The sequence below is a fragment of the Terrapene carolina genome, unplaced genomic scaffold, assembly GCF_002925995.2.
Source record: "Terrapene carolina triunguis isolate 2854851 unplaced genomic scaffold, T_m_triunguis-2.0 Scaffold193, whole genome shotgun sequence".
NCBI classification, from domain to species: Eukaryota; Metazoa; Chordata; order Testudines; family Emydidae; genus Terrapene; species Terrapene triunguis.
Window position 1 is genome coordinate 4,225,904 of NW_020664544.1, and position 26,744 is coordinate 4,252,647.

Genomic DNA, 26,744 nt, shown 5'->3' on the forward strand with positions numbered 1-26,744 from the left:
ACTCTTACCCCCAAACAGAGGGGAAGAAGCCCACCCCAACCCAGCCCCATAGGGGTCCCCCAGCCCGCTCCCCGCCCGGCTCACTGTTTACGCCGGCTTCCCCATTGCCTTGCTTCTCCAGGAGCTGCTCGATATTGGGGGTGGCCTGGGGGACGTTCTCCAGCTGCCCGCTGCTGCTACAGGACACGGTCTGGTCGAAGAGGGTGGGGAGGCTGCTGATGGGGGACCTGGGGAGTGGCCCCGGGAGAAGGGCTATCAGAAGATGGGACTCGGATCCTTCACCCCTCTCTAGTCCACACTGGGAGGGGCTGTCTCTGCATCTCCCCACCCACCCGAAGACCCTATCCCCTGCCCTGCACTAGAAGTGACTGTCTCTGCACATAGGTGCCAACTTTTCCGGGCCCTGCCCCGACTCCACCCCCGTCCCGCCCCCATTCCAACCCCTTCCCCAAAGTCCCCAGCCCAACTCCGCTCCCTCCCTGCCCCTATTGGACCCCTCCCCAAATCCCGGCCCCGGCCCCGCCTCTTCCCCCAAGCACGCCATGTTCCCCCTCCTCCCTCCTCCCTCCCAGTGCTTGCCACCGCGAAACAGCTGTTTCGCGACAGCAAGCGCTGGGAGCCAGGGGGAAAAAGTGGGCACACAGCACGCTCAGGGGAAGAGGCGGAGCGGAGGCGGAGGTGAGCTGGGGCGGGCCACCAATTTTTCCCCGTGGGTGCTTCAGCCCCGGAGCACCTACGGAGTCGGTGCCTATGTCTCTGTATCCCTCTTACCAGCCCCACACAGGAAGGGTCGGTCTCTGCCCCTCTCACATCCCCCTTCCCAAGCCCTTCTGCCCCACATTGGGAGGGGATGTCTCTGCACCGCTCCACTTCTTCCTAGTCCCCCATCCCCAACTTCCACTCCACACTGAGAAGCGGCTGCCTCCCTTCCCCGCACCGTGTTCCTCAGTTTCTCCTCACCCGCTAGTATTACCTATAGCTCACCCTACCCCCTGGTGGAGCCCCCTGACCCCCCGTGTCGGAGGACACTCACATGGAGGAGAGGCTTTCCTGCGGGGAGGTTCCTCGGCAGCCAAAACTGCAGTCTTCCAGGTCAGGCTCTGGGAGGGGAAACAGAGGCAGACAAAGCATTTCTCCTGTGCCTCTAGCAACTATTAGCCTGGGCCAAAGGGCTGCTAGGGCCACAGCCCCCACTAGGTGGCAGCACAGAGCAGTTTTTCCCCCACTGTCCTTACGTAACAGCCCCGTTAGCCTGTCTCGTGGTCTGGCAGTAGGGTCTGTAGGCTGGCCAGGTGCCCCTGGAATCACTGCCCCCCTTCACTCCTCTGGGTGGGGAAGTGGGGGGAGCGGTTCAGGGAGTTGAGAGGAAGGAGAGCGGTTAGGGCCCTAGCCTGGGACTTCAGAGAGCTGCGTTCAATTCCCTGCTGGACCCCCGACTCGCCGTGTGATGCTGCCCAAGTCGCCGTGCCTCAGTTTCCCATCTGTACAATGGGGCTAAATAGTCCTGCCCTGTTCCCCTCAGGGGGGTTGGGAGGGTAAATACATCTGGAGATTGTGATGTGTTCAGATGCTTTAAGTCCCTAGGAGAGACAGGGCTCTCGGACATATTCTAAACTGGAGCCACCCCCTTTCCGAGCTGGACGAAGCATTGTGCATTATATCTCAAAGGTCACTGCCCAGGAGCACGACCCCTCCCCAGGAACAGGGGCGAGCAGAGACAGATGGCATGGCACTCAGACACGACAGAGAACAGCCTGGATAGACTAGATAGGATGGATCCAGCCAGCATGGATTGTGGCACCTATTCTGGGGCAGACGGTTATTATTATAACAAGGCCCTCCTGGCCCAACTAGTACCAGGTATCCCAGTGTGCTAAGCACTGTCCAAACAGAGAGCAAATGGCAGCCCCTTAGAGTCCGCTGCCTTGGTTGCTAAGGTCTCTCTCCAACAGTCTCATAGACTTTAGGGCCAGAAGGGACCATCATGATCATCTAGTCTGACCTCCTGCATGTCGCAGGTCACAGACCTTCACCCACCTGCTCCTGTACTAGACCCCTGACCTCTGGTTGAGTTACTGAAGTCCTCAAATCATGATGTAAAGAGGTCAAGTTACAGGGAATCCGCCATTTGCACTAGTTTAAATCTACAAGTGACCCGAGCCCCATGCTGCAGAGGAAGGGGAAAGAAACCCCAGGGTCTCTGCCAATCTGACCTGGGGGAAATTCCTTCCCAACCCCAGATATGGTGATCAGTTAGTCCCTGAGCATGTGGGCAAGACCCAACAGCCAGCCACCCGAGAAAGAACTCTCTGTAGCCACTCAGAGACCACACCGTCTCTTTAGACCTCAACCTGTCTGGGAGGGACGCGTGGCCTAGAACTGACAGCTCTGAGAGTCGGGATTCCTGGGTTCCATTCCTACCTCTGCTGGTGGCTTGCCTGGGAACAGCCAACAGCCTTGATCTGTAAAATGGGGTGTGATAGTTTCCCCCCACCCCCCGCAAGGCTCTGTGTGTGTGTGTGTGTGGTGTCCCCAGCACCCCAGTAAAAAAGCAGAGTATAATCATCAGGCAGCAGCCCTGTGGAGTCCCCTTTGAGAGGCCCCTCCTGGAATGGGAGGTAGAATGGAAGTCCCACCTTCCCGTCCAGATAGGAGTCTTTGACTGTCAGTCAAATTCAACTGGCTCCTCCTCTTTGGGGAGAAGTAGCCATTTTTCTGAAGGTCACGCTAGAGGACACGAAGACATTTGAGCTACCAGAGAAGGTGCAAGACTGAACAGGAGATTCGGGAACAGCTGCAGCAGAAGGCGGCAGTTGGGTCTAACTCATCCCCAGAATGCAGTATCAGGAGGAAGGGTGGCCCGGTGGTCATGGTGCTAGCCGGAGACCTGGTTTCAATTCCCTCCTCTGCTAAAAGCCTCCTGCGTGACTTCACATGAGTGATTTAGTATCTCCGTGCCTTGGAGCCCCAGCTGTAAGAGTAGGCTAGTAGCACTGCCCTACCTCACAGGATAAATAGATGAACAATTCCCAGGTGCTCAACTACAACAAACAAATGCCTAAGACCGATCAGGAGGAGATGGGGACAAAGAGATCATAAAAGGTGACAAGCAAGAGGTCCCCTGTGGCAACTGTTCTAAGAGGAAGCGTTTAGGGCCCTGTGGCTGAAGAAACAGCTCTGGGATCCCGATGAAGCAAGAAGAGCAATGTCGGAAGTTGACATTGAGAGTCAGATTTTAAACAGAACTCAGGATATTGGAGGACCAAAATCTAGCCCTAAGTGACTTGTCCAGGTCTCCTGAGTCCCACCCACAAGACCATCCCTGCAAGTGAGCTCTTCTCCTTCATCCTTCCCCACCTGGCCAAGTAACGGCAGAAGGGAGCGGATGTGCCGCTTCCTCCATCCCCCATCGTGTTAAGAGGAAACGCACCTTCCTGAACCATCCTTTTCTCCCAGACCAACTAGACAGGCGCTTCGCAGGAGGAAGGGTTGTTGCATTGGGCCTTTAACTCTTGAGTTAACGTCAGCACCATTGTTACGCTCCTCGTACACTCAGGGTACGTCCAACCGTGGAGCCAGAGGGGTCATTTCCAGCCCAGGTAGACATACCCGTGCTAGCATGCTAAAAATAGTAGCGTTAGGGTTAACTGCCCCAAGTACGTACCCAGGTTTCAGATGGGATGGTACGCGGGCAGCTACCCATCTCACCGCCCATGCAGTCGCGGCTACACGGCTATTTTCAATCAGAGCAAGCGTGAGTATGAGAACTAGAGTGACCACAGGAACTGGAAATTACACCCCAGCTCCAGGACAGACAAACAGCTCCCACAGCCCCCCCGCCCCGTCCCCCCACTCCATGGCGTGCACATATATGATATACCTTCTCCATGGGCTTACAAGTATGGAAACACAGGCGTAAACATTCGTACGTGCTCCTCATGCAGGCATGTGCTCTCACGCAGACAAACCGACGTGCCGCACACACGAGGGGCCCAATTTTCAAAAGGGCTCAGGGACAGATATTCAAGGGATCGGCATCGGCAATGGGGCTCAACCCCCCAGCAACTCCCCGCTGTGACACTTACTGCTAGATTTTCCAAAGAGTTCAGCATCCAACGTACTGAGCGCCTGAAAATTCTGGCCCCGAGGAGCACGAGATAGTCACAACAACCAAAGGCAAAACGGCTGGAAGTCAGGAGTGTGCGAGGCCTTTTATGTGCATTTTCTTGCAAACTAAAAAATGGGCCTGCTGGGTTAGAAACATTCACTACCATGCAGGAGGTTTCCCCCTCAAGAGCATGGCCCTTTCCCAAAGCAAATGAGCCTGTTTTGCAAGGGGGAAATGAACCATTCCAAAGTCAAATTCAGTGCCAGAATATTTTCAGTGTGAACATAGCTGGTTTTGTTGCATTTCATGGAGGAGCCAGAGTCGAAGGAGGACGAAATCACTCCAAAACAAAAGCTGAAAATTTGTAGTGCAAAATTTTGTGCCAACTTTTCCAAAAAATGTTCACTACATTTGCGCAGCTCGAGTGTGTAAAATGACGAAATCTCAAAACGGTCACATTTTGCACCATTCTAGTACACGTCCAGAGACAAAGAGTCTCCCACGGACAATCCAGAATGTGTGCTCTCATCATGGGACTACCCCCCCCGGCTTGCTAGCTTCCCGGCCAAGTGCTCTGCTAATGCAGACATAGCATGAGCTGACAAAGACGCCACTGATCTCAACAGTTCATTCTTCCCAGCACACACCCTCGGCCTTCCAGCTCTTGGGATGGGGAGACAGCAGGGGAAGCGGAGCTCAAACTGTGGACCTGGTTGTCTCAATTCTTCCGGGGAGACTCTTTCTGAGTTCTGAACTCACAGACCTTCCAATTCACGTACCTGCCCGGCTGCTTTCAGACTGGTTCAAGAGAGGGTTCATAGACAGGCCAGAGGTCAGGGGGCTTCCGAAAATGTGCGAGGAGGGGAGGCTAAAGGTGGATCCTGCCAGCGAGAACACCTGCAGGTGGGAAATTAACAAGAGAGACAGAAAACTTGCTGAACAGCCTGGGGAACCTGACGCTGCGTTCCCACGCCTCCTCTGAACTTCCAAATGAGTCCCAGCCAACAGGGAAAGTATTAAAAAAGAAAGGCAGGGAGTACCGGGAGTTTCACAAGAGAGCTTGCTCTTGATTGAGCTTCCCAGTCCAAGCGGTTCAGATGAACAGCTGAATATCAGGCGGGTTTCTGAACTTAGAGAAGCAATCCCGTTGGTTAACACATCAGACGGCAATCCTGGCTAAGACTTGCTCTTTGTCTTAGGTACTTATATGGTCCCCATGACCATAGCATCTGTAGTACCATGAACTAACATTTTTATCCTCAGGCAGTGCAGGGCTATTAGCCACATTTTACAGATGGGGGAAATTGAGGCACAGGGCAGCTAAGGGAGTTAACTACAGTCACAAGAGCACTGGGGCTCCCAAGTGCCGGGCTAGCCTCCTAACCATGGGATCATCCTTCTTCTGATCCCGGGTGGTCTGTGAAGGAGGAGGAAGGCCACCAGCAGTGCTCCACTGAACTGAATCCCCGAGTCAGTGGGTGCTGGCAAAACGGAGCTCAGGGAGCAGCGGTACAGGAAGTGAGGTCTCCCGCATGCTCCCGCCTATCTGGCTGTGGAGCAACAGAGGTCCCTCCTCAGTACTGCTCCTAAGTAGGGGAACCCCCCCCTCCCCAGGCTGCATTGCACTGCTAGGCTACTGGGCCAGTCCAAATCACCTCTTGTATTATAACTCCCCCCTCCCTCCCCGGTCACATGCTCTTACCTGGGTGGTGGACACCGCGGAAGAGGAGGAGGCCGGGATGGTGCTAGCAAAAGGGGAGCGGTTGAGCTGTGGGAGCGAGGAGGTGCCTTGGTGCGCGAGGAGGCTGGAGGAGAGGGGGGTGCTGCACACGGCCCGGAGCACCCCGCCTCCGTGGGAAATGGGGTCCTTGTTACTGGTGTAGATCCCTGCATGGAAAACAGAAGGGGGTGGAGCAGTCAGTATTCCCTGCTCAGCATTCAGAGCTGCCTGGGGATTAAGGCCAGAAGAAATCACTAAAACATCTAATCTGTCCTCCTGCCTAGCACAGGCCAGAGAACTTCCCCCAGTTTGCCCTGTACTGAGCCCCGGGCTGGGCTAAAGCATCTTCCAGAGAGGCATCCGGTCCTGCTCTGAAGGCCATCAAGAGACGGAGAACCCACCACTACCCTTGGGCGTTTGTTCCGATGGTCAATCACCCATAATGTGAAAAATGTGCGCCTTGTTTCTACTTCCCATTTCTCTGGCTTTCACTTCCAGCCGTTTGTTCTCGTTCGGACTTTCTCCCCTAGATTAAAGCTCCTTTTAATACCCGGTCATTTCTCCCTAGGAAGGAACGTATACACCATAATCAAGTCACCCTTTGATCTCCCTTTTGATGAGCTAAATAGACTAAGTTCTCCCAACGCAGTGATCTATGACTGCCCCGCCTGAGGAAAGGTTATTGCAGGCAGCTTAGATTAGAATCCTCCCGGCCCCAAATCAAGTGGGGGATAAGCCAAACAGCCCTATCCAGGGACTTGGAACCCCTTTTTCATTTGGGGCCTAAAGTGTTTGTGTATCCACTGATTTTGGGTGCCTCCATTTTGGGGTCCCCCCCGGGGTATGATTTTTCAGAGGGGTCAAACACCCTCAGCACTTGTCGATTCATCTGGAACTCTGGGGGTGCAACGCCCCCTGAAAACCAGGCCTGAGGTGTCTCCAGCTGGGCTCCCCAAAACCTAAGGCACCCAGTAAAGAGTAGACACTCGAAAATTGAGGCCCAAGAGTGCCCCCTGAGACCAGGCGCACTGAGCACCTCGTTTACTCTCTTAGACTCTAGAATGGAAGGGAGGGGAGACCTTCCGGCTCATGGTCATATACGGCCAGGCTTGGCATCTCCGGCCCCAGATTGCCATGAGCACAGGTGCCCCTTCAGCCCTGGCACACAGAGTGAATAGCGATGGAGCTCAGTCCTTCCACCTGAGGATGTCAAAGTCTTTTGCAGCCTCATGATGCTCCCATTCTACAGACACAGAAACCGAGGCACGAAGGCCCAGAATGGCGACTAGAACCCAGGAGCCCAGACTCCCTGTCTCCTACTCTCGACATGCGACCACGCTCCCATGGAGAAAAGCCAACGTGCGCCACGGCTGACGCCCAGACAGCAAGGTGCGGTGAGGCTGGATAAATGAGGTAGAAAGGTGAGGAAATGATTGTCAAGGGAGGGGTTCCCTCTGCGGCAGCCAGTGGCCCCCAGGGCTCGGATCCTGCAGAGCCCCTGCCAACATCCTCTTCCAGGAGGAGGAGAAGGCGGTCGGGGAATGAGCGAATGGGAGAAGGGAGCCTGACAGCCATCCCCCAGCTCTGAACCATCTCTTTGTTGTTCCCCGGGGATAGGGGAGGAGGAGAAATATCGCCCAAGGTTATGACTATGGAGGTTGCATCAATTCCTGAGAGCTCCTCCCCAGACTACAGCCCCAATTCACCTCCCCACCACAAACTCCCTCAGGCAGCCCAGACAGACTGGGCCACTGCTCCCAGGCACATGCAAAAAATCCCCCCCCCCCAATCTAATTTGACCTAAATAGGAGCATCTGCAAACAACCCACAATAGACTGACTGCTGCCAGAAGTGTCAAGCCTCAGAAGTAGGCTTAAGCGCCAGGCCCCTCCTCCTGCTCCCTCGCCTTAACACTTTCCTGCCACAGCTCGGCGCCGCTGCCCTCCATTCTGCCAAGGAGGGTTGTAGGGCTGGGCAAGGCGACTCCAGTTTTGTCTACACATAAAAGTTACACCTTTTTAACTACACCGGTCTACCCCTAGTGTGGGCTCAGTGGGACTGGTTAGTCATGTCGGTTAGTGAGAGGACAGATTAGCCAGGTTATACTAGTTAGGCGTGTTTATGCCAGTATCGGGGCGGCTCTAGCTTTTTTGCCGCCCCAAGCACGGCAGGCAGGCTGCCTTTGGCAGCCTGCCTGCGGGAGGTCCCCAGTCCCGCGTATTCGGCGGCATGCCTGCGGGAGGTCCGCCGGTCCCGCGGCTTCGGCATACCCGCCGTCGAATTGCCGCCGAATCCGCGGGACTGGCGGACCTCCCGCAGGCAAGCCGCCGCTGGCCAGTATTCCCATAAGGGAAGGCGTATAAGTCAAACCTTTATATCAGTATAACTACATCCAGGCCGCTGTAGCGCTTCAGTGTAGATACACCACTACCCCGATATAACGCTGTCCTCGGGAGCCAAAAAATCTTACCGTGTTATAGGTGAAACCGCGTTATATCGAACTTGCTTTGATCCCCCGGAGTGCGCAGCCCCGCCCCCCCCCGGAGCGCTGCTTTACCGCGTTCTATCCGAATTCGTGTTATATCGGGTCGTGTTATATCGGGGTAGAGGTGTACTTACTACAGCGACGGGAGGCTGTAGTAAATCCATCGCCCCGAGGGGCGGTAGCTAGGTCAATGGAAGAATTCTCCCGTCAACCTAGCGCTGTCTACATGGGACTTTGGTCTGTGTACCTACCCCACTCACGGGGTGCGGGTTTTTCACATTCCGGAGCGACATAGCGGGGTCGGTCTAGTGTACACCAGCCCTGGGTCAATTAAAAAAAATTCACCCCCCTAACTGTGTTAAACCAGGCCTCACTGTCTAGCACTCACTCACCCCGGGCCTAAGCAGAACAGGCATTTGCTAGTTTAAAAAGTGGCTTTGCTCTAGAAAGGGGGACAATGTAAGATCTGTTTATCGATCCTCAGTCTGGGGCCCAGATCTCAGCTAGGTCTGGTTTTGATGGTGACCATCCCGTCCCTTCCTGATCCGCACTCCCCTTTGTTTATAAGCTCCAGTCTGGTTAAATCTGATGGCACCTGTGCAAAGGTGGCTGTGACATGCCCATTGGGTTGGATTTGCAGGAGGAAAACTTGGCCTGGATCCTCCTGCTCACCTGGAACGGATACCAGGTCACAGGCTTGGATGGAAAGTAGCGGGGGGGGAGGAAAACCTGAACTGGATTTCTAGGGCCTTCTGGAATGGATGCAGGACAGTGCTCCTGACTGGAGATGAACCTGACATTGGATTGAATCCTGTGCTCACCTGGGAGGGATTCTGAACCCCACCTCAGAAAGGAGAAAAAAAACATGAACTGGATTTCTATGGTCATTTGGGGCACAGGCCTGGGTGGAGCAGGGGGGGCTGGAAAGAAGGAGAACTTGAACTGGATTTTTATGGACATCTGGAATGGAGTCACACCAGAGCCCCCTGAGAGGAGAAGAACCTGAAGCTGGACTCCTCTGTTCACCAGCAGCCAACGCCTAGATCCTCAAAAGATATTTAGGGGCCTGACTGATTTCAATGGGGGCCAGGTACCGAAATGCCTTTGAGGGCCCTGGGAGGAGGGCCTCATGCCGGTTGTACAGTGGAAAAGTAGGTTGAAGGGAGCCATGTGCCCCGGGACGGGTGCTGAGGGGAACATACCTGAGCCCAGCAGGGGGGACTCCAGGCTGAGGCTGGGCAGGGTCCCGGTGTGGCTGAAGGACCGGGATGAGTTGCCGATGCTGGAGCTGACGAGGGAGCCCGCGGAGAAGGGTGAGGAGGAGGTAGACGTGGACCCAGCCAGCTGGGTGCCCAGCATCTCCTTGTTCTTGCCTCCCTTCGGCCTGCCAGGCCCGTGCTTGCTTTTCTTGCTGCCTTTGTGCTTCTTCTCCTTCAGCACCTCCCCGTCCTCGATGCTGAGGGAGGGCATGCGCTTGTGGCTGCCGCCGCCGGTGCCACCGCCTCCCCCCGAGGGGCCGCTGACTGGGTTCGAGGCCTTGTAGTCCACGGGGGAGGCAACGCGGCCCCGCTGCTGGCTCACCGCCGAGGTGGAGAAGCGCATGATAGAGCCGAAGCCCGAGAATATGACCTTCTGCTCGAAGACGTCCCCTTTCTGCCCTTCGTACAGCGGGGAGCAGTGGGAAGAGGAGGAGGAGGAGGAGACGGGCTTCCGGTACTTCTCTTCTTCCTGCTCGAGCTTGGGGAATGTCACAAAATCCTGGGAGCCCTGCAGGGAGCTGCATGAGGTGCCTAGGGAGAGCAAAGAGGAACGGGCAGCAATTCAGAACTCAAATCCTCCCGCTGCAAAAGCCCGGATGCCTGAGCTAAAGGAGGATCGCCATCAGCAGTATAGGGTATAGGACACACAGTGCAGCAGTCCTCTCCAGCAGAGATGTGTGCTAGCAGGCTCATTACAACAGTAAAGATCCCACTACATTCTTCTGTAAGAGTAAGGAGTTTGTCCCCAATTCCTCCCCCCGTCATGCAGGGCACTGTCTGTGGGGAGGCGACCGCCCCTCCAGCCTAGTTTGGGATCCCATGGGATGAAAGGCGCTAGAGGAAGGTATGCTTATTACAATGGTTCTGGTGAGGTCAGAGCTCCTGAGCTCAGATCCAGATCCAAGGCTTAGGGGTGTTTGGATGCCGGGTTTTGGTTCAGGCCCACCTCAAAGTTAAGGAGGGGACACCACTAAATCAAGGGGGAAAGGGCAGGTGCTACAAAGGCCTCCTCTGTGCATTTTCCTTTTCCTCCTCTCTTTATTCTGACAGATGGACCTTCCTTTCCTTGTAGTGAAGACAGGCTCATTCAAGAGGGCAACTCCAGTCCACATCTGGACCTGATTATTCCCTCCCCACATGGAATTAATAATAGTAAAACTCTGGTGGGACCTCAAGGGCTTTTAGAATCAGTAATTAATGAAGTTTTCTAACTCCCCCAGAAGGTGGCTCAGGATAATTTTAGATGGGGGGGAAACTGAGGTGCAGGGGGAGGGGGAGCAACTGGCTCAAGGTCACCTTGGGCAAAGCCAAGAATAGAGCTCAGGTGTCCTGACTCCTTCTTAGCTCCTGGCTAGATCACACTCCCTGAGTTTTCTGGCTGAGGTGGTATTTTAACTTGTGTTGGGGAGCCTAAGCCTGTATGGATAGGGGTTCTCAGTTTGTATTCAGACAGCAACAGGAATAAATGTCTGTGAATTTAATAACGAGGCCTCGATTCCCCTCCACCCCCACCCCACTGCTGTTCATTTCATTTAGCCCAAGAAAAGAAACTCCAGAGGGACAAACTGCTCCCCTGAAGCAGTGGAGCTGCACTAGGGTTGAGTTGGACTCTCTATTGCTTTTAACTCTTTATAACCTGATCCACTCTGGTAACTGAAGGACCATGAACTCTATGAGTGTATCTGCTCTCCACACTTTATGTGCTGGACTTACACAGTTCCCTCCTGCTTTGCCTTGTGAGCGATCCCTTGCTCCTTTTGCCAGCCTGATGCTTGATCTTCTCTCTCTCCTCACTCAGTCTCTGCTCTCCTCCCTCCTTGCCAACTTTACCCACACACACCCTTACCTGCAGGCTGGAAAGTGCTGCTGGAGGGAGCTGAGGTGAAGCTGGTGGAGCTTTTCCCACTTCCCGTCTTTTTCCCCTTGTGGCTGGTGCCATGGCTCGAGGACTTCTTGCCTTTCACCTCTGACCTGCCGACCTCCGAGGTCTCTTTGCTACCTTCATGGTGCCCGGTGGAACCCTGGAAAGCAGACAGACACAGGGGCCAAGAGTCAGTCCAGATGTGCACGCAGCTAGCTCTGTCTTCACTGATTTTCCATGTTATGTAATTTATTCCAATAAAGGGATAGGCCAAGCATAGCTCATAACCAATTCTTTCACCCCACTCAACACTGGGGAGAAGAGCAATATTCTCACGTCAGCTATTTTGGGGGCACTTGATTTGAGAGTCCTAGGACCTGATTTTCAGAGGCGCTGGATATTTGCAGCTCCTCCCGACTTCAGCTGGGCTTGTGGGTGCACAACCCCCACTGAAAACCAGGCACTGCCCCCAAACTGGCGGGCAGGCAAAGCTAGGGATCATTTGAAAATCTGGGCTTGTGTGACTTCCTCCAGGTCACATTCTGTGGGCCAAATTTAGAGGTGATGTGTAAGGTGGCGTAAGTGATTGTTATTAGTAATATAATAATATTAACATTTTATTATTGATAAGTATTCGTTTTTATCCTTGTCATGGACCAGCACCCCATTGTGCTCGGGGCTGTACAAACACAGAACAAAACGATAGTTCCTGCCCCAATCCAAGGGAGAAGAGAGAGATGGACACAGCCAGATGGGGGAGCATAAGGGAGCAATGAGACAATACCTGCCTGCTCTTCGCTGGACTCCCTTAAAATTGGCAAGGCTCCTTTCGACTTACAAAACCCACGCTGGTGTGTAAATGGTGCCAGGGCATCTTCCGGAGCCAAAGGGATCTATTCCACTGGTAACAACTCCAAGAGGCTCAGAACATCCCGAGGCCTTTTGCGTCAATCCCAGTTATAGCCACGGCTCAGAGCTCAGCAGCGCTGTCTCGACATGCCCCGGCCAGAACAGCAATTATGAGCACAATAAGAACCTCTGGGGCGATAATTATCTCGTGCTGATTTGCAATTTGTGGGGCTGACAGCACTCAGAGCCACAGACGTGAGAGATGGAAAGGACCTACTGGGGCATTTTACCCTTTCTCTGGCGGAGCCAATGCAAGGCTGTACCCTATTGCATGCTTTTGAATGCTTTGTCCAAGCTGCTATTAAAAATTCTCATGGATCGGACTGCCCACCACTGTCCTTGACAGACTCTTCCACAGTTTCACAGTCCTTGCTGTCGGGAAGTTCGATATTAAGAAAAGGGAACATCCCATTAGTCCTAGCTTTGCTTCCTTGTCATCTAAATAGCTTCTTCTTCCCTTCAGATGTTGGGAGACTTGCGGTCTCACTTAGCCAAGCCATGTGCATTTAGGCTGGGATACTTCAAAGGGACCTATTGAAATCCAACGGGATTTGGTCATCTAACTTCTTTATGCACCTTTGAATATTCCAGGCTCAGGGCTTTAATTTTCAAAAATGCCGAGCAGGCCCCAACTCCAGCTGGAGTCCACAGGATCCGGGCACATCTCAAAATCAGCCCGTCAGCCCTTTCAGTCTCCCCAGTCCCTTAGTCTTTTCCCACACTCTTCTCTGAGCTGGTAGCCATATCGTTCTTGCTAGCTAGGTGCCCAGAACTGAATGCAATATTCCACATGAAGCCAAGCCTACACAGGATGCGACTATCAAGTCCCTGCTCGGTGACGTGATACCGCTGCATATCTAGCCCCACGCTGCTCATCCACCAAGCATCTATTAATGCAGCTCCCTTCATGCCTCCATTGCATTTTGTTGCTACCATTCTGCGCCAATGTCTGTTCTGCCCAGGAGCCCCAGGCTGGCTAACCTAGAAGATCACCTGGAGCCTTCCGATTGTCTACAGTGGAGAATACTTTTGCAAAGCTAAACTGGCAGGGCAGCTTTCTATGCTGCAGTGATCGATGCTAGAGAAAACCCCAGAGAAACAGAGAGAGAGAACCTGAGGTGTCCATCCAGGTGGAATGAAACAGACAGATGCTAGGGAATCTGGGAGCTTGGAAGGATGGGCCAGGAAATGCAGTGGGCTGAACAGGAGGACAGTCTGGTGGGTCGGGAACTGGATCTCTCACGACATCCACAGTAGGATGTGGTGTTTTCAACCCTTCGCCAGTTCGAAGGCAGCCGCAGCCTAGTAACGTTGAAAGTCACTAAGTGCAAGATGGTACTTCCACGGTCACTTTTCTGGCCACCGCTGCAATGTGACAGTCCCAGCCCAAAATAAAACACCTGTGACGCGACTGCAAGCTCCTTGTATTGCCCCAGAGCTTGCTGAGGGACAGATTTGAGCAAGATCTTGGCTCCACGCTCCCTGACTCCAGAGGACCTCCTCTTGGAAAGGGTAAAAAATAGGCCTGTGATGCAGACACATGGATGCCCAGATAAAAATCTATCCCTATTTCCTCTGCTTGGTCTAATCACTCCACACAATGCAATGGCTGGCAGCCTAATGTGGGCCAGATGTGCTGGGAATATGAAAGACAGGAGGAAGGGAGTGGTGGAAATTGGGAAAGGGGTGGGGTGGGGGAATCTGTGTTTTCTCATCACTAACTTCTGGATGTTGAAGATTAAGCTCTCTTGATTTATGATCACAGAGGGAGCAGGAAAATCTTTCCGACCTTCCTCATCTGCGAGCTGAGGGCAGAAGGAGAGGAGGAGGGAGAGCGGAGTCTGGGAGCAATGGGATGCAGTGAGGCCGTCCGAACGCCACAGGGAAAGCACACCTCTCGTCTCAAGCAGCTCCACCAGGACACTGACACGTGCCCCTTGAAACAGGAGTCAAAATGAGTGCAAAGCCCTCAAGACTTCCTCACAAATCCATCTCTTCTGATCCTCCCACCAGGTGTGCCAGGCTACCGAGGGGCAGAGAGAGAGAGACAACCCATATCAAAGAGCCTTCTTTTTAATCTAGCAGGCCAAGGAGGGAGTGCGGGGAGCATCATGGATTAGCAGCACGGCAGGGTGAAATCGGCGTTGGTAAACGAATCTTGGTTGCAAAATTAAAAATAAACACATAGATACAGTTAACAGAGGGGCCGTGCTGGCTCAGGGGACTGGCAATGGGCTACAGAGCCGTTCACCTGCAGCACTGAAAGCCTGGCCCACAAGGAAGTACTGGATATTAGGAAAAACTTTTTCACTAGGAGGGTGGTGAAGCACTGGAATGGGTTACCTAGGGAGGTGGTGGAATCTCCTTCCTTAGAGGTGTTTAAGGTCAGGCTTGACAAAGCCCTGGCTGGGATGATTTAGTTGGGGTTGGTCCTGCTTTGAGCAGGAGGTTGGACTAGATGACCTCCTGAGGTCCCTTCCAACCCTGATATTCTATGAAGTCAATGGCAAAACTCCCATTGACTTCAGAGGGGCCAGGGTTTCCCACTAGGGTGCTGGATGATTACTGGCAGTACTGGCTGTGCGTATGTGCAACCAACTGGTGGTCGCAGCCCAGATCAGAGCCGTCCATATCACCAAAATAAACCCTCCGACCCCCTCCCCCCCACACACACACATAGGAGAAGTCAGGAGACCTGGGCTCTGTTCCCGGCCCCGCTGGGTGACCGTGGGAAAATAGCTTCCCCTCTCTGTGCCTCTGTTTCTCCTCCCCACCTTTTGTCCGTTTAGACTGTGAGCCTTCTGGGGCACAGAGTGTGTACGTACAGCACCTAGCGCAACGGGGCCTCGATCTCGGTGGGCGCTACCGTAATACAAAGACTGAATAGACCCTAGAGATTTTAATCTCCTCTCATTCCTAGAGGTGGTCCGTCCTGCTCAGCCCTGAGACAGTTTGAGGGTGGGAAGATTGCCTTGTTGCTGTCCGCTCTGTATCTGCCCTGTTGCTACACAGAGGCCTTCAGGCTCCAGGGCTGTCAACTTTCCCCCAGCACTAAATTCACCAGAAGGGGGAGAAGGGGGGCAAACTCCATAGGATGCAGAGTGTGTGTGTGTGTGTGTGTGTGTGTGTGTGTGTGTGTGTGAGAGAGAGAGAGAGAGAGAGAGAGAAGGCGAGCAAGGGGGGCAAACTCCATAGGATGCATTGTATGTGTGTGTGTGTGTGTGTGTTGGGTGGCAGGAGGAGCATGTTGTGGAGAGACACCCCATAGGGCTTAGAAAGTGACAGATCCCTCGCAAAAACTCACAGGTATTTACATTTTAAAAGGCCTGTTTAAAAAAACCACAAGGGAGACAGGTCTCCCGGCCCAGCCGAGTCCACAAATCTTATGAGGAATCCAATTCCGAGGGTCCGTGAGCCGGGAGATGGAAGGACCAGACCAGACCCATACACCACATACACTCCCAGAGCCACACGCTACCCCCCTCACAGCGGTACCTGTTTCCCGGCCTCCGTCCGACACTCTGCAGCGCCCGAGCTGTTCATTCATTAATTTATTTATTGGAAATCAGAAGAGCATCTCTTTGCGCTCTGATTGGTGGGATGAGCAGCTAGAGGGAACCACTGACAAGGAAGCAGGGGGAGGGGTGAAAAACACTTGTACAGAACTGCCTGCCTTGGATTAAACTAATACTGATGGGGGGGAGTGTGGGGAGGATGGGAACAGTGAACAATCCAGTGACAGCAGCAGCTTCTCCCCACCCAGGCCAGACAAAGGGATGCAGGGAAGCAGCCACCCAAGGGCCAGCAAGAACCAGTTGCCTGTTAGAGATGGAGCTTTGGCCATGGCAGCGAGAGCCTTCTGCCGAAGGTACGTGAATGGCTCCATCACCACAGCATCGGCGCCTCACAGTCTTGAATGGATTTATCCTCACAACGCCCCAGTGAGGTCGGGCCGTGCTGTTCTACCCATTTTACAGATGGAGAATGGAGGCACAGAGAGACTGAAGGCCCAGATTTTAAAAGGTATTTAGGCTCTGCAACACCTCACTGATTTAGGAGCCTACGTTGCATTTTCAAAGGGATTTAGGGGGGCACTCAGGAGACAGAATCCCATTGACAGTTGATAGGATTTAGGCTCCTAAGGGCCTTTGGAAAATGAAACCTAGGCTCCTAAATCAGTTAGGCAGTGCAATGCTGAGCACAGCAAGGCCTAAATGTCTTTAAATATCAGGGCCTAAGTGGGTCACACAGGGAGTTGGCGGTAGAGCAGGCAAAATCAACCCCCCATTTTCCAAATCCTAAACGAATCCCCAAATCACTGCCCCATCCCTCCTCTCCTTAGGAGAGCTCTAATGTGCGTGCTTAATAATAACAGCTGGGGGTGTCCCTCAGTGCTCTAGTCTCACCTTCCACCGGGCACTTAGCTCATTCAGGCTCCTTTGGAAAACCTCAGGTCATAATAATACGTTGCATTTCTGGAGCAGCTCCCCTCTGAGACTCTCGAAGCTCCTTGCAGCCGTCAATGAAGGACGCCATCTGAGGACACAGGTCAACTCAGCGTTGTTACCTCTGTCCTCAGGAGGGGAAAACTGAGCAACTGAGATTCAGGGGCTGCTCTGATGATGCTCATGGCAAAACTGCCACTGGCTATTTCTACCCTGTCTAGGTTCTTGTACCACACTCATCACCATACTAACTAAGCGCCTTCTGGGTGCAGAGTCGCGTTGCTTAGTGCAGAGGTTCTCAACCTTTTTCTTTCTGAGGCCCCTCCAACATGCTATAAAATCTCCACGGCCCACCTGGGCCCCAATAACTGGTTTTCTGCATATAAAACCCAGAACCGGCGTTAGCAAGCAGGGCACTTGCCCAGGCCCCATGCCACAGGGTCCCACTCGAAGCTACATTACTCAGCTTCGACTTCAGCCCCGGGTGGCAGGGCTCAGGGCCCTGGGCTTCAGCCTCGTGCAGTGGGGCTTTGGCTTTCTGCCCTGGGCCCCAGCAAGTCTAATGCTGGCCCTGCTTGGCGGACCCCCTGAAAGCTGCTCATGGACCCCTGGCTGAGAACCACTTAGTGCACGACTGGAAGGCGCTCAGATACTGCAGTGCAGCACGGTGCAAGAATAGACTTCAGAATCAGGCCTGAAGTGACGTGTACCAGGACCCCAAATTTCTCCCGGCAGGCTGGGCATCACGTTTGCTGGGGTCCCTCCCCCCGTCCCATTTCATTTTATTTACACAGACATTACGGATGTTTCAGAGGGGCCCCGGAGCTCGGTTTCCGGGTACAATTGCCCCCCCCTTGTCACCCTGCTCTAGGTTGCAGAGAAGAACCCACGTCTCCTGACTTCAAGCCGTGTGCTTTTACCACCGGCCCATGCTTCAGACCGAGGAAGGGTGAGAGGATCCTTACTGCAGGCTTCCAAGTGCTTAATTAAGGCTTGCTCTGATTTCCAGGAGGTAGCGGGGGGGACCCTGAGCCTCTCCCCCTCCCCCCACTGCCCCTCATGCAATCGCAGGGATCGCAAATCAAGATGAAACCGGCCTGGGGCAAAATTTCCCAGAGCTCTCGTGACAGACTCAGGCCTGCTGGTGTACAGAAAGGCTCAGACCACCCTGGGAAACCAGAAAGCTGCCCTGCCTCCTGGATGGAAATGTCCAATCAGATGCTTCCCCCTCCCCAACTCCCCTTCCCAGCACCTGACCTAGAAGGGTGGGTGAGGGGAGGCCTTGGCATGGATGACTTGCTTGGATTGCAGAATCCAGAGCAAGCCGGCCTTGCCTGCCAGATGTTGCAGCCCGAAGCATGTGCGATTGCGTGTCAACAAGTGATCAGGATGTCTGCAGCTGGTGGGAGAAAGCAGCTGGGGCAGCCAGGAATGGCGGCAGATTTACTGCAAGTGCACTAGGCAGGGCCAGGATGGCTCCCCAGGGGCTTTTGCAGGCGGAGAGGAGAGACACAGCCGCCGTTGTGTACCGTGCTTGGATACCTGGGACCGAAATGGCCAGGCATGTGCTGCAGGACAAGTTGCTGGTCGCACAAACCGCCCAACCTGCTCCCAAACATGCCAACCCCGTGCCTGGATCCTCCCCACCACCATTTCCCCTCCCGTAGCAACCCACCTTCTCTCAGCACCCTGTTCGCCATCCCAGGAACACACCCGGGATCAGCTATCTATGGGACTGACATGGCCCTCCTTAGTGAGCACTAACACGGCTGCTACTCTGAAACCTCTCTTTATCCTAGTTATCCCCACTGCGAGGTCGGCCAGAGCTCTTCCTCCTGTTTTGACGCGTGGGAAGCAAAGGGACAGGGTGACTAAGGGTATGTCTACACTGCAGTTAACCCCCCGCAGCTGGCTTGGGTCAGTCGAGTCGGGCTGTGGGCGCTGTTTAACCGCAGTGTAGACCTGCAGCCCGGGCTCTGGGACCCTCTGAAGGGGGGAGGGTCCCAGAGCCTGGCAAGCCGAACATTGACACCACAATTAAAGAGCCTGAGCCTGAGCCAGCTGACACAGTCCAGCCAAAGGAGTTCACCTGCAGTGTAGACACGCCCTCCGGGTCAGAATTTTAAAGGTATTTAGGCTCCTAACTTCCACTGGGAGTCAGGAGCCTGACCGGAGGATCTGGGCTGAAGTCCAGGTAGGCACTGGATTTTCAGGCTGCCTCTAGGAGTCGGGAGCCCAACTCTGATCAATTTAAATGGGGGCCTAGCTCTAGGTGACTTGCCCAAGGTCATAGGCAGAGCCAGGGACTGAACATGGGTCTCCTGAGTCCCAAACTTAGATGCGACATTGCCTAGCCACTCCCCAGGGCTGCCCCCCTGCACCTCCACTCCCTGCTGCAAGAGGCATCGGGTGCTAATGGGCTGACTCTCCAGGGGAGGAGGTGGCAGCAAAGGAGAGGGTCAAACCTGCTTTTGGTCTCCTCTCACTCACCCCCACCATCCTCCTTACCCCAGTCCCACCAGCAGCTCCTCCTGCCCCCCGTGCAGGCTGGTGAGATCCGGTGGCTAAAGCTGCTGGGAAAGGGTGTGGGACAGACAGACGGAGGCTTTATGAGTTAGAAAGTGTTTGCTCCTCACGCTGATTCCTTATTGCTGGCTCCTAAATATCATCCTGAGTTAACAATTCCCCGCCCCCTTTTCCTCCCCCACAACTCGTGCACTCATTGAAAACGCTGACAAGCTTTCATCCTGCCTGTCTGCATTTTGGGACAGAAGCACAAATCCCATTGGAGACGCAGCTGCCTTGGCAACCATGCTACCAACTCCCGCTCCTGGCCAAGCTGAAAGAGATTAGCTGGCAGCCTCTACCCTGGGTCGGATGCCAAGGGCTGCCCATGTGCCCCTTCCACGCACAGGGTGCCAGGAGAGAGGGAGGATGCTGCTGCCCTTTGGAAGGGTTCAGATGCCTGGACGCAGACATCTGGCCCTCTTGAATTCAGGCCTGCTCAGGGTTAGAAGAACAGCTCCTGCCCACATTGTTCTCCATTAATCTAGTGACTTTCCCTGGATCACACAGAAAGGTGATCATCGGAGAGCCTGGTTCTTTCAGACCTTGCAGGCTTTTCGAGGGTCCCTAAGAAACCCTCTCTGGTCCCGTCAAACTCTTGGCTTCCCTGATGAGACTGCCATGCAGAGGCCCATGTGCTGTGGCAGTGAAGAAACCCACCCAGCTCGCAACTTGGTCTGGATTCAAACTGGCAGCCAAGAGACAAAGGGCTCCCCGTTGCCAATGCCCTGAGACGTCCTGCTCAGTTACCGCTGAGCCAGCCACACTACTTCCTGCTTTAGACCACAGCCTGCTCTCCCCCCAGTTAGCCCTCTTCACCGCTGCTGGCCAGGATGCGGGCTCCAGCGCCGGGCAGCGTGTCCCCAGAGCCACTGGAACGCTTGGAATGTGGTGAGCGACCCCCAGCTGCAGGGATAAGAGTCTGAATCCAGGAGGACGGCTAGGTCAGAGGCTGCTCCGGCCCCATCAGGGAGACTCTTACAAGACCTGGTTTGTCTGCCAGGTGGCAGGAGTGAGTTAGGACTGCAGGGAAGGAGGAAGAAGTGAGCTCCACTGCCATGGGGAAAGAGCCATTCCCTGGGTAGACCTGGCTGGGGTTTGACGATAAGCGTGCAGCACGGTCGCTGTCTCTTCCTCTGGTTCTACGCCATGGTCACGAAGCATCTCAAGGGAGGCAATGCCACTGTTGATATCACAGTAGCGCTTAGAGGCCCAACTGAGATCAGGGCCCCATTGTGCTAGAGTTGACACTGCATAGACACATCGTCAGGGAAAGTCCCTGCCCTAAAGGACTTACAACCTAAACAGGCAAGAGTGAGGGAAACTGAGGCACAGAGCAGGCAAACAACTTGCCCAAGGTCACTGTCAGCATCAGGAATAGAACCCCACTCTCCTGATGCTTAGTCCCATGCTCTAACCACTAGCCTGCCCTGCCTCTCTCACTATAAATCTAAACGTGATGACAAAGCTCTACCAACTAGTCCATCCACAAATACTTTTTAGTTTGCCACTTGCCCCCACAGATCTGAGCACTTAACTTTGTCCCAGACAAAGTCCAGTTGGGGTAATTCTACCAATCTCCACCAATCAAAGGTGCACGCTGGGAGCTTGGCTCCTATCTCCCAGAGATCCCTGGGTGAGTCATTTCTATTATCCCACAACACATTGCAAACATTTCCCAAAAGGCATTGCGCAGGACGGCAGCCTGAGGGACACTGGGATTCCTACCCATGGCGTACTGCACTTTGCATTGACACCAGCACTGCTGGTGTGTACGTGCCGTGCTGCTGCAACAGCCAAATATGCACGCACACCAGCGATATACTAACTTTGGTGGTTGTACCGTGACGTAACTTACACCGATCTAAGTTTGGAGTGTAGACATGGCCTAAAGCCCTGACTCTACAGGTGTTATTTTTGCATTACACCAGTGCACACTCCATGTAGATGCACAACACTGGTGCAAGATGGAGCTTGCCCCAGTGTCATGTATCTCCGTTGGGGAGTTTCCAGCTGTGTACCTGCACCCGTGTCGTCACACAGGTGCCAATATCTAGCACGTACCCCTCTGCAGTTTCAAACAGATTTTCCACTTCCAGTCCTGAATTGTTGTGCAATGCTGCAGCGTGCTGTTAAACACCTGCTGCATTCCACCCCAGAAGTGGGTGCATTTCAGTAGCAGAAAGCTGGAGCAATGCTTTAAAGGATCTGTGCACAGAAGGCACTATGGGAATGCCACTCATTGTTATGAAGATTAATAATAACACCCTGTGGAAAGACTATGGCCTCGTCACTCAGCAACGGCCAGCGTAATCAGGATCACCTGAATTTCAGCTTACAAAGGTCCCTGTATAAATCGAGTTAGGCCCTTCCCCCAATTCGTACAAAGGTCTGGCCGGGCCTGGGAGGAGACAGTGGGCAATTGTCTAAGAGGCACTCTAGCTAGTCGGGAGCCAGGTTTTGAATTTCGACATGAGCTTGGAAATAATCTTCTTAGCACCTCAGTCCCCGGCAGCTCTGCGAACTGGGGGAATCTGCCACTCAGAAGAGCAAGCGTAACTGCACGAACACTGGGCTGGGAAGAGTGCAAATAAGTGGAGTGCGGGATTCCATGCCCAGCTCAGCTGGGGCACCTCGATCGTGCCCGGCAGCGCCCACCAGCTATTCCAGTCCTGGCCCCTGTACTCTGCTGCTGCAACTCAGTTCTGACCTGCATCTCCCCTGCTGTTCCAGCCCTGGGCCTCATGCGCAACTTGGCTAATTCCCTTCAATCCTGACCTGAAACACACCCCCTGCTATTCCAGTTCTGGGCCTCTCACACAGTTCTGATAGCCTGCCTCTGTGCTGCCCGGCTGCTATCCCAGCCCTGGGCCTCCCCACAGAGCGTTCCTTGTGTGTAGATGCCATTAGCGCAGGGTATACATGCAACCACGGCCATGCAACCACCTTTAAATAGTCTTTCTGAGGGGGGCTGGCGGGCCGTGTTTTCTATGGGTTCTAGCCTGGCTCTGTTCCCACCAGCGTAACTGGATTGAGCCGGCTGGCCTTACCTCCAGTTACTTTGGCATTAGTGAGAGGAGAATCAGGCTCTGGGAGGCAGGATGTCTGGGTTCTAGTTCTTGCTGTGACGCTGGGGCAAAACACGTCACCTCTCTGGCCCTGACTCTGCTCTGACCAAGCTCTACCACTTCTATGCCAATTATTCTGGGGCTTGGCCCCTGGCACAAATTAGAGTAGCCTCAGGGCTGTTCTAATTTACCCTAAGCTGCAACAGCCCCCTATGGGGCGCTGCATGCCCCCAACACTGGGGCTGGTGTAGAGCCAGTGTAGACAGTTCTGCACCATCCAAGGAAGCCCCTATAGGAGGGGTGCTCCAGAGTAGGGAGCAGTGATGTCTTTCATGAAGGGGCCTTACGGCAGTAGGGACTCAGCCCCTCTGTGCCTTAGTTTCCCCAGAAATTAAGGAAATACAGTAACTACCTGTCTGCCCTACTGGGGTGCTTTGAGGCTTGGATGGAAGGGCTTAGAGAAAGGCAAAGTGCCAGGACCTTGGTCTCCAGTTGTCCCTTCCTACCCCGAAATGGAGGCTGCAGAGAGGGCAACCCATGGATGTTTCATCTATTGTACCGGAGCTTTAAACCCGAACGTCTGCTGCCGAGCAGGCTAAGACCTGCCGCCACTGATCGGGTCCTCAGTGCCGACAGAAAGCGAGAGACAGCCGCAGTGTGAAATTCCCACAGTGGTGGTAGGGGGAGGAGCGAATAAGGGCAGAAGAAGGAAGAATGTGAGAAAACAGGAATCAAAATAAAGGGATAAAGCCTCTCTTGCCCATCACTTCCCCAAGAAGGTGGCAGAGACAGCCCCCACCCAACAGCACCTCACGGATCTGGTACCTTCTCAGCAGGGACGGGCACAGAGGACGGGGCGAGGCTGGTGGGAGACTCCGGATGTTTTTTGTGCTTCTGTTTAGGTCTTTCCTTGTCCTTCCGACTCTGCAAAGGAAATGAGAACGTGTTGAAAGGACAAGTTTTCCGCTGGGGTGGGAACAGAGATTGCAAAAGAAAAAAAGAGGAGGAGGTTTGTGCTGGGGTGGATTTACAGCTATCCATTTATCTTCCTCTCTCCCCACCAGCCCTGCCTCCTCACACCCGCTGCTGGGAGCGTCCCACTCCCACTATCTCTCCCCCAGCTGCAGCCCACATCTGGCATACAGAATATCCACAGGATCCCCCTAATCAGTTTCTGGTAAGATGATACAGGGAACGGTTTAACATGCCCTGGCTGATTTCAAGAAACTTAAGCCCTCCTCCTCTTCTCCCACAGGGGCTCTGTGCCCCATTGCTTCAGCCCTCTCCCCTCCTCAGAGGTCTCAGACTCCCACAGCACTGCAGTTGGTGGGACAGTCCATCAAACTGTTCTCTGTACGGGGACACATGGTTAACGAGATCAGCAGGCCAAGGGGGTGACCCAGGTGGCAAAGCTCAGTGATGACAAAGGGGGGATATGATAGAGGTCTATAAAATCATGACTGGGGTGGAGAAAGCAAATCAGGAAGTGTTATTTACCCATTCACCTAACACATGAATCGGGGCCACCCAGTGAAATTAAGAGGCAGCAGGTTTAAAACGAACAACAGAAAGTGCTTCTTCATGCAACGCACAGACTGCCCGTGGAACTCCTTGCCAGGGGATGTTGTGAAGGCCAAAAGTATAACTGGGTTCAGAAAAGAATTAGGTCAGTTCATGGAGGATAGGTCCACCAGTGGCTATTAGCCGAGGTGGGCAGGGACACAACCCCATGCTCCGGGCATCCCTAAGCCTGACAGCCAGATGCTGGGAGTGGACAACAGGGGATGGAGCGCTTGATAACTGTCCTGTTTTGATCATTCCTTTTGAAGCACCTGGCATTGGCCACTGTTGGAAGACAGGACAAAAACTGGGCTAGATGGACCTTTGGTCTCACCCAGTATGGCCGTTCCTATGTTCTAATATTCCCCCCAGTCTACTTGGGAGGCAGTGCGGGGTTGGTTTGGGCCCCTCTATCAATGACAGCTGGAATATTTAGGGCAAAATCCATCCTGGTTTCCATCCCCTAAAGCCCCAGTGAAGTCAGTGGGATTGTACAGGCTGCAAACCAAGCAAGGATTATGGCCCGAGAGGTGCTGAGACCTTGCGGCTACCACAGACTTCCATAGGAAGTCTCTTCTTAGGCACTGATCCTGGCAAGAGAAAATAACAAGGGCTATACAGAGAAGACCAACTGAGCGTCCCTGTTGAGCCTGTACAAGGGGACACCACCTCTTTATTAGCATTACTATGTATTCGGGTAATGCTTAGTGACCCCAACTGAGATCAAGGCCCTACTGTGCAAGGTGCTGTACATACACATAGTAAGAAACAGTCTCTGCCCCAGAGAGCTTACAGCCAAGGCAGACAAAGGGTGGGAGGGAAACTGAGGCATAGAGCAGGGTAGTGACTAGCTCAAGGTTCCACAGCAGGTCAGTGGCAAAACCAGGACTAGGACCCAGGTCTCCTAACCCCACGTCAGTGCCTCATACACTAAACATGCTGCCTCTCTCTATCAACTTGAGACAGTACCATTGACTTCACAGCGGTTTTGCCATGAACTGGCCTTCTGTAGGTAGGCGTGAGAGCATCTGATTTTTTTTACTCTGCATTTCGACACACAGTGATGATGGTTATTTCTCAGTCATTTTTCATCAACCTGATTTGTTTGCACTAGCAGGGGGTTTAACAAAACAGCCACCCTCCAATCCTGATTATAAAAGATTCCAAACAGAATGGGCCTGATTCTCCACTCAGACAGCCACGCACACCTGCGCAAGGCGGCTATAAAACACCAGCATATCAGAGTTCTCCACTTGCTCACACCAGGGGCAGGCACCGGTTTACACCTGTGTTGCACAGGTACAAAGGAGGATGCAAAGTCCCTGCTGTAGAAAGCACTTCCAGGGGAGATTAGGCAAATCCAGTGTCTAGGGGTATGTCTCCACGGTAGGGTAATGCGCTGTATGGGGGTGTGATTTCTAAATCACACTAAGGTGTTGTGCACTAATTGGTCCGTGTAGACCCTACTGGTGTGCACTAAAGGTTCCCTAGTGCGCTTTACTGTAGTACAGTTGCAAACAGTGGTACATTAAAGTGCACCAGCAGGGTCTACACGGACTGAATAATGTGTAACACGTTAGTGTGGTTTAGAAATCACCCGCCCCCATAGAGTGCATTACCATACCATGTAGACAAGCCCTGACTCTCTTTAGGAAACTCTACAATACCTTCCTCTTTGAAAAAGCCTTCCACTCTAGCATGAATGACATAACCTCAGGAATCTCTTCTATCCAACACCTTCCCCCCAAAACCCACCATGAAACAAATAAATGAGACTCCTCAACAAACCCTACCCCAAGCAGTTTTTACCTCAAAAAGGGAGACATGACAGATACTTCATAAAGTCCATTAGGGACTTCACTGTTGCTAATGATTTTACACTGCAGGTGCTCATATCCCACAGTGATGGGTGGCTGTATAAAACCCTAAAGCAGATAGACAGACAGACACAAGGCAGGGGACACTTAGGCCCTGTGATTCCAGGAGCCCAGATTTATAACAGATTTGGAGACAATATCCTCTTATCGAACGATAATGGTTCATAATAAATTGAGCTGATTGGAAAAATTTAGATGGAACTATAGTTTGGGATTATGCAGTTCAGTCCAAATTGAAATGCTTTGCAAATCAGGTCAGCTTTGCTAGAATTTCATTTTGCAAATACACTGGGGGGGAAAAGTTCTGATAATGTCAAAAACGTCTTGTTTTGACATCTTCCAAACAAAATGCTTCATTTCTGTATTATGAAACAACGTTTTGTTTTGAATTTTTTTAAATGTATGATTCTAATATAATTAGGGCTTTTGACTTTTGGCCTTAAGCGATAAACACTGATAAAACACCCCTGATTCAAAAAATAAAAAAGAATTTGGTGGTTATCCAACAAACATTGCAAAAACACTGGAAGTGGTTACTTGTCTCTGAGGGCTTGTCTACATAGAGCATTAACGAAGACTGTGGGGGTGTTATTTCTAAAGCGCACTAATTTGTGGCAGATTAATTGGTCTGTGTGTAGACCTTGCCGGTGTGCACTAAAGATTCCCTAGTGCACTTTAACATAGTGTTGTTTGAAAGAATACTATGGTAAAGTGCACTAGCGAATGTTACAAAGAGATTACTCATTACTGTATATACTACTGTAATGAGTAATGTACATAATACTGCAGTATATACACAGAGATAGCACCAAAACGCCTTGATTTTTGGCAGGGCCGGCTCTAACTTTTTTGCTGCCCCAAGCAGCAAAAAAAGCGCCGCCCCGCCG

General features: G+C 53.1%; 1 protein-coding gene across 4 annotated transcripts in view; it reads right to left on the reverse strand.

Moving 5' to 3' along the window:
* The window catches only part of MLLT6 (MLLT6, PHD finger containing), a 65,364-nt gene that overhangs the window by 8,075 nt on the left and 30,545 nt on the right, over nt 1–26,744 (reverse strand). For all 4 annotated transcript variants that reach the window (XM_026654726.2, XM_026654728.2, XM_026654725.2 and 1 more), the window contains exons 8-14: nt 23,246–23,344; nt 11,419–11,593; nt 9,516–10,103; nt 5,811–5,995; nt 4,888–5,005; nt 1,034–1,100; nt 85–227 (exon numbers count right to left, since the gene is read on the reverse strand). In XM_026654726.2, coding sequence (XP_026510511.1) covers nt 85–227; nt 1,034–1,100; nt 4,888–5,005; nt 5,811–5,995; nt 9,516–10,103; nt 11,419–11,593; nt 23,246–23,344 — 1,375 coding nt within the window. The remainder of the gene's footprint in view (nt 1–84; nt 228–1,033; nt 1,101–4,887; nt 5,006–5,810; nt 5,996–9,515; nt 10,104–11,418; nt 11,594–23,245; nt 23,345–26,744) is intronic.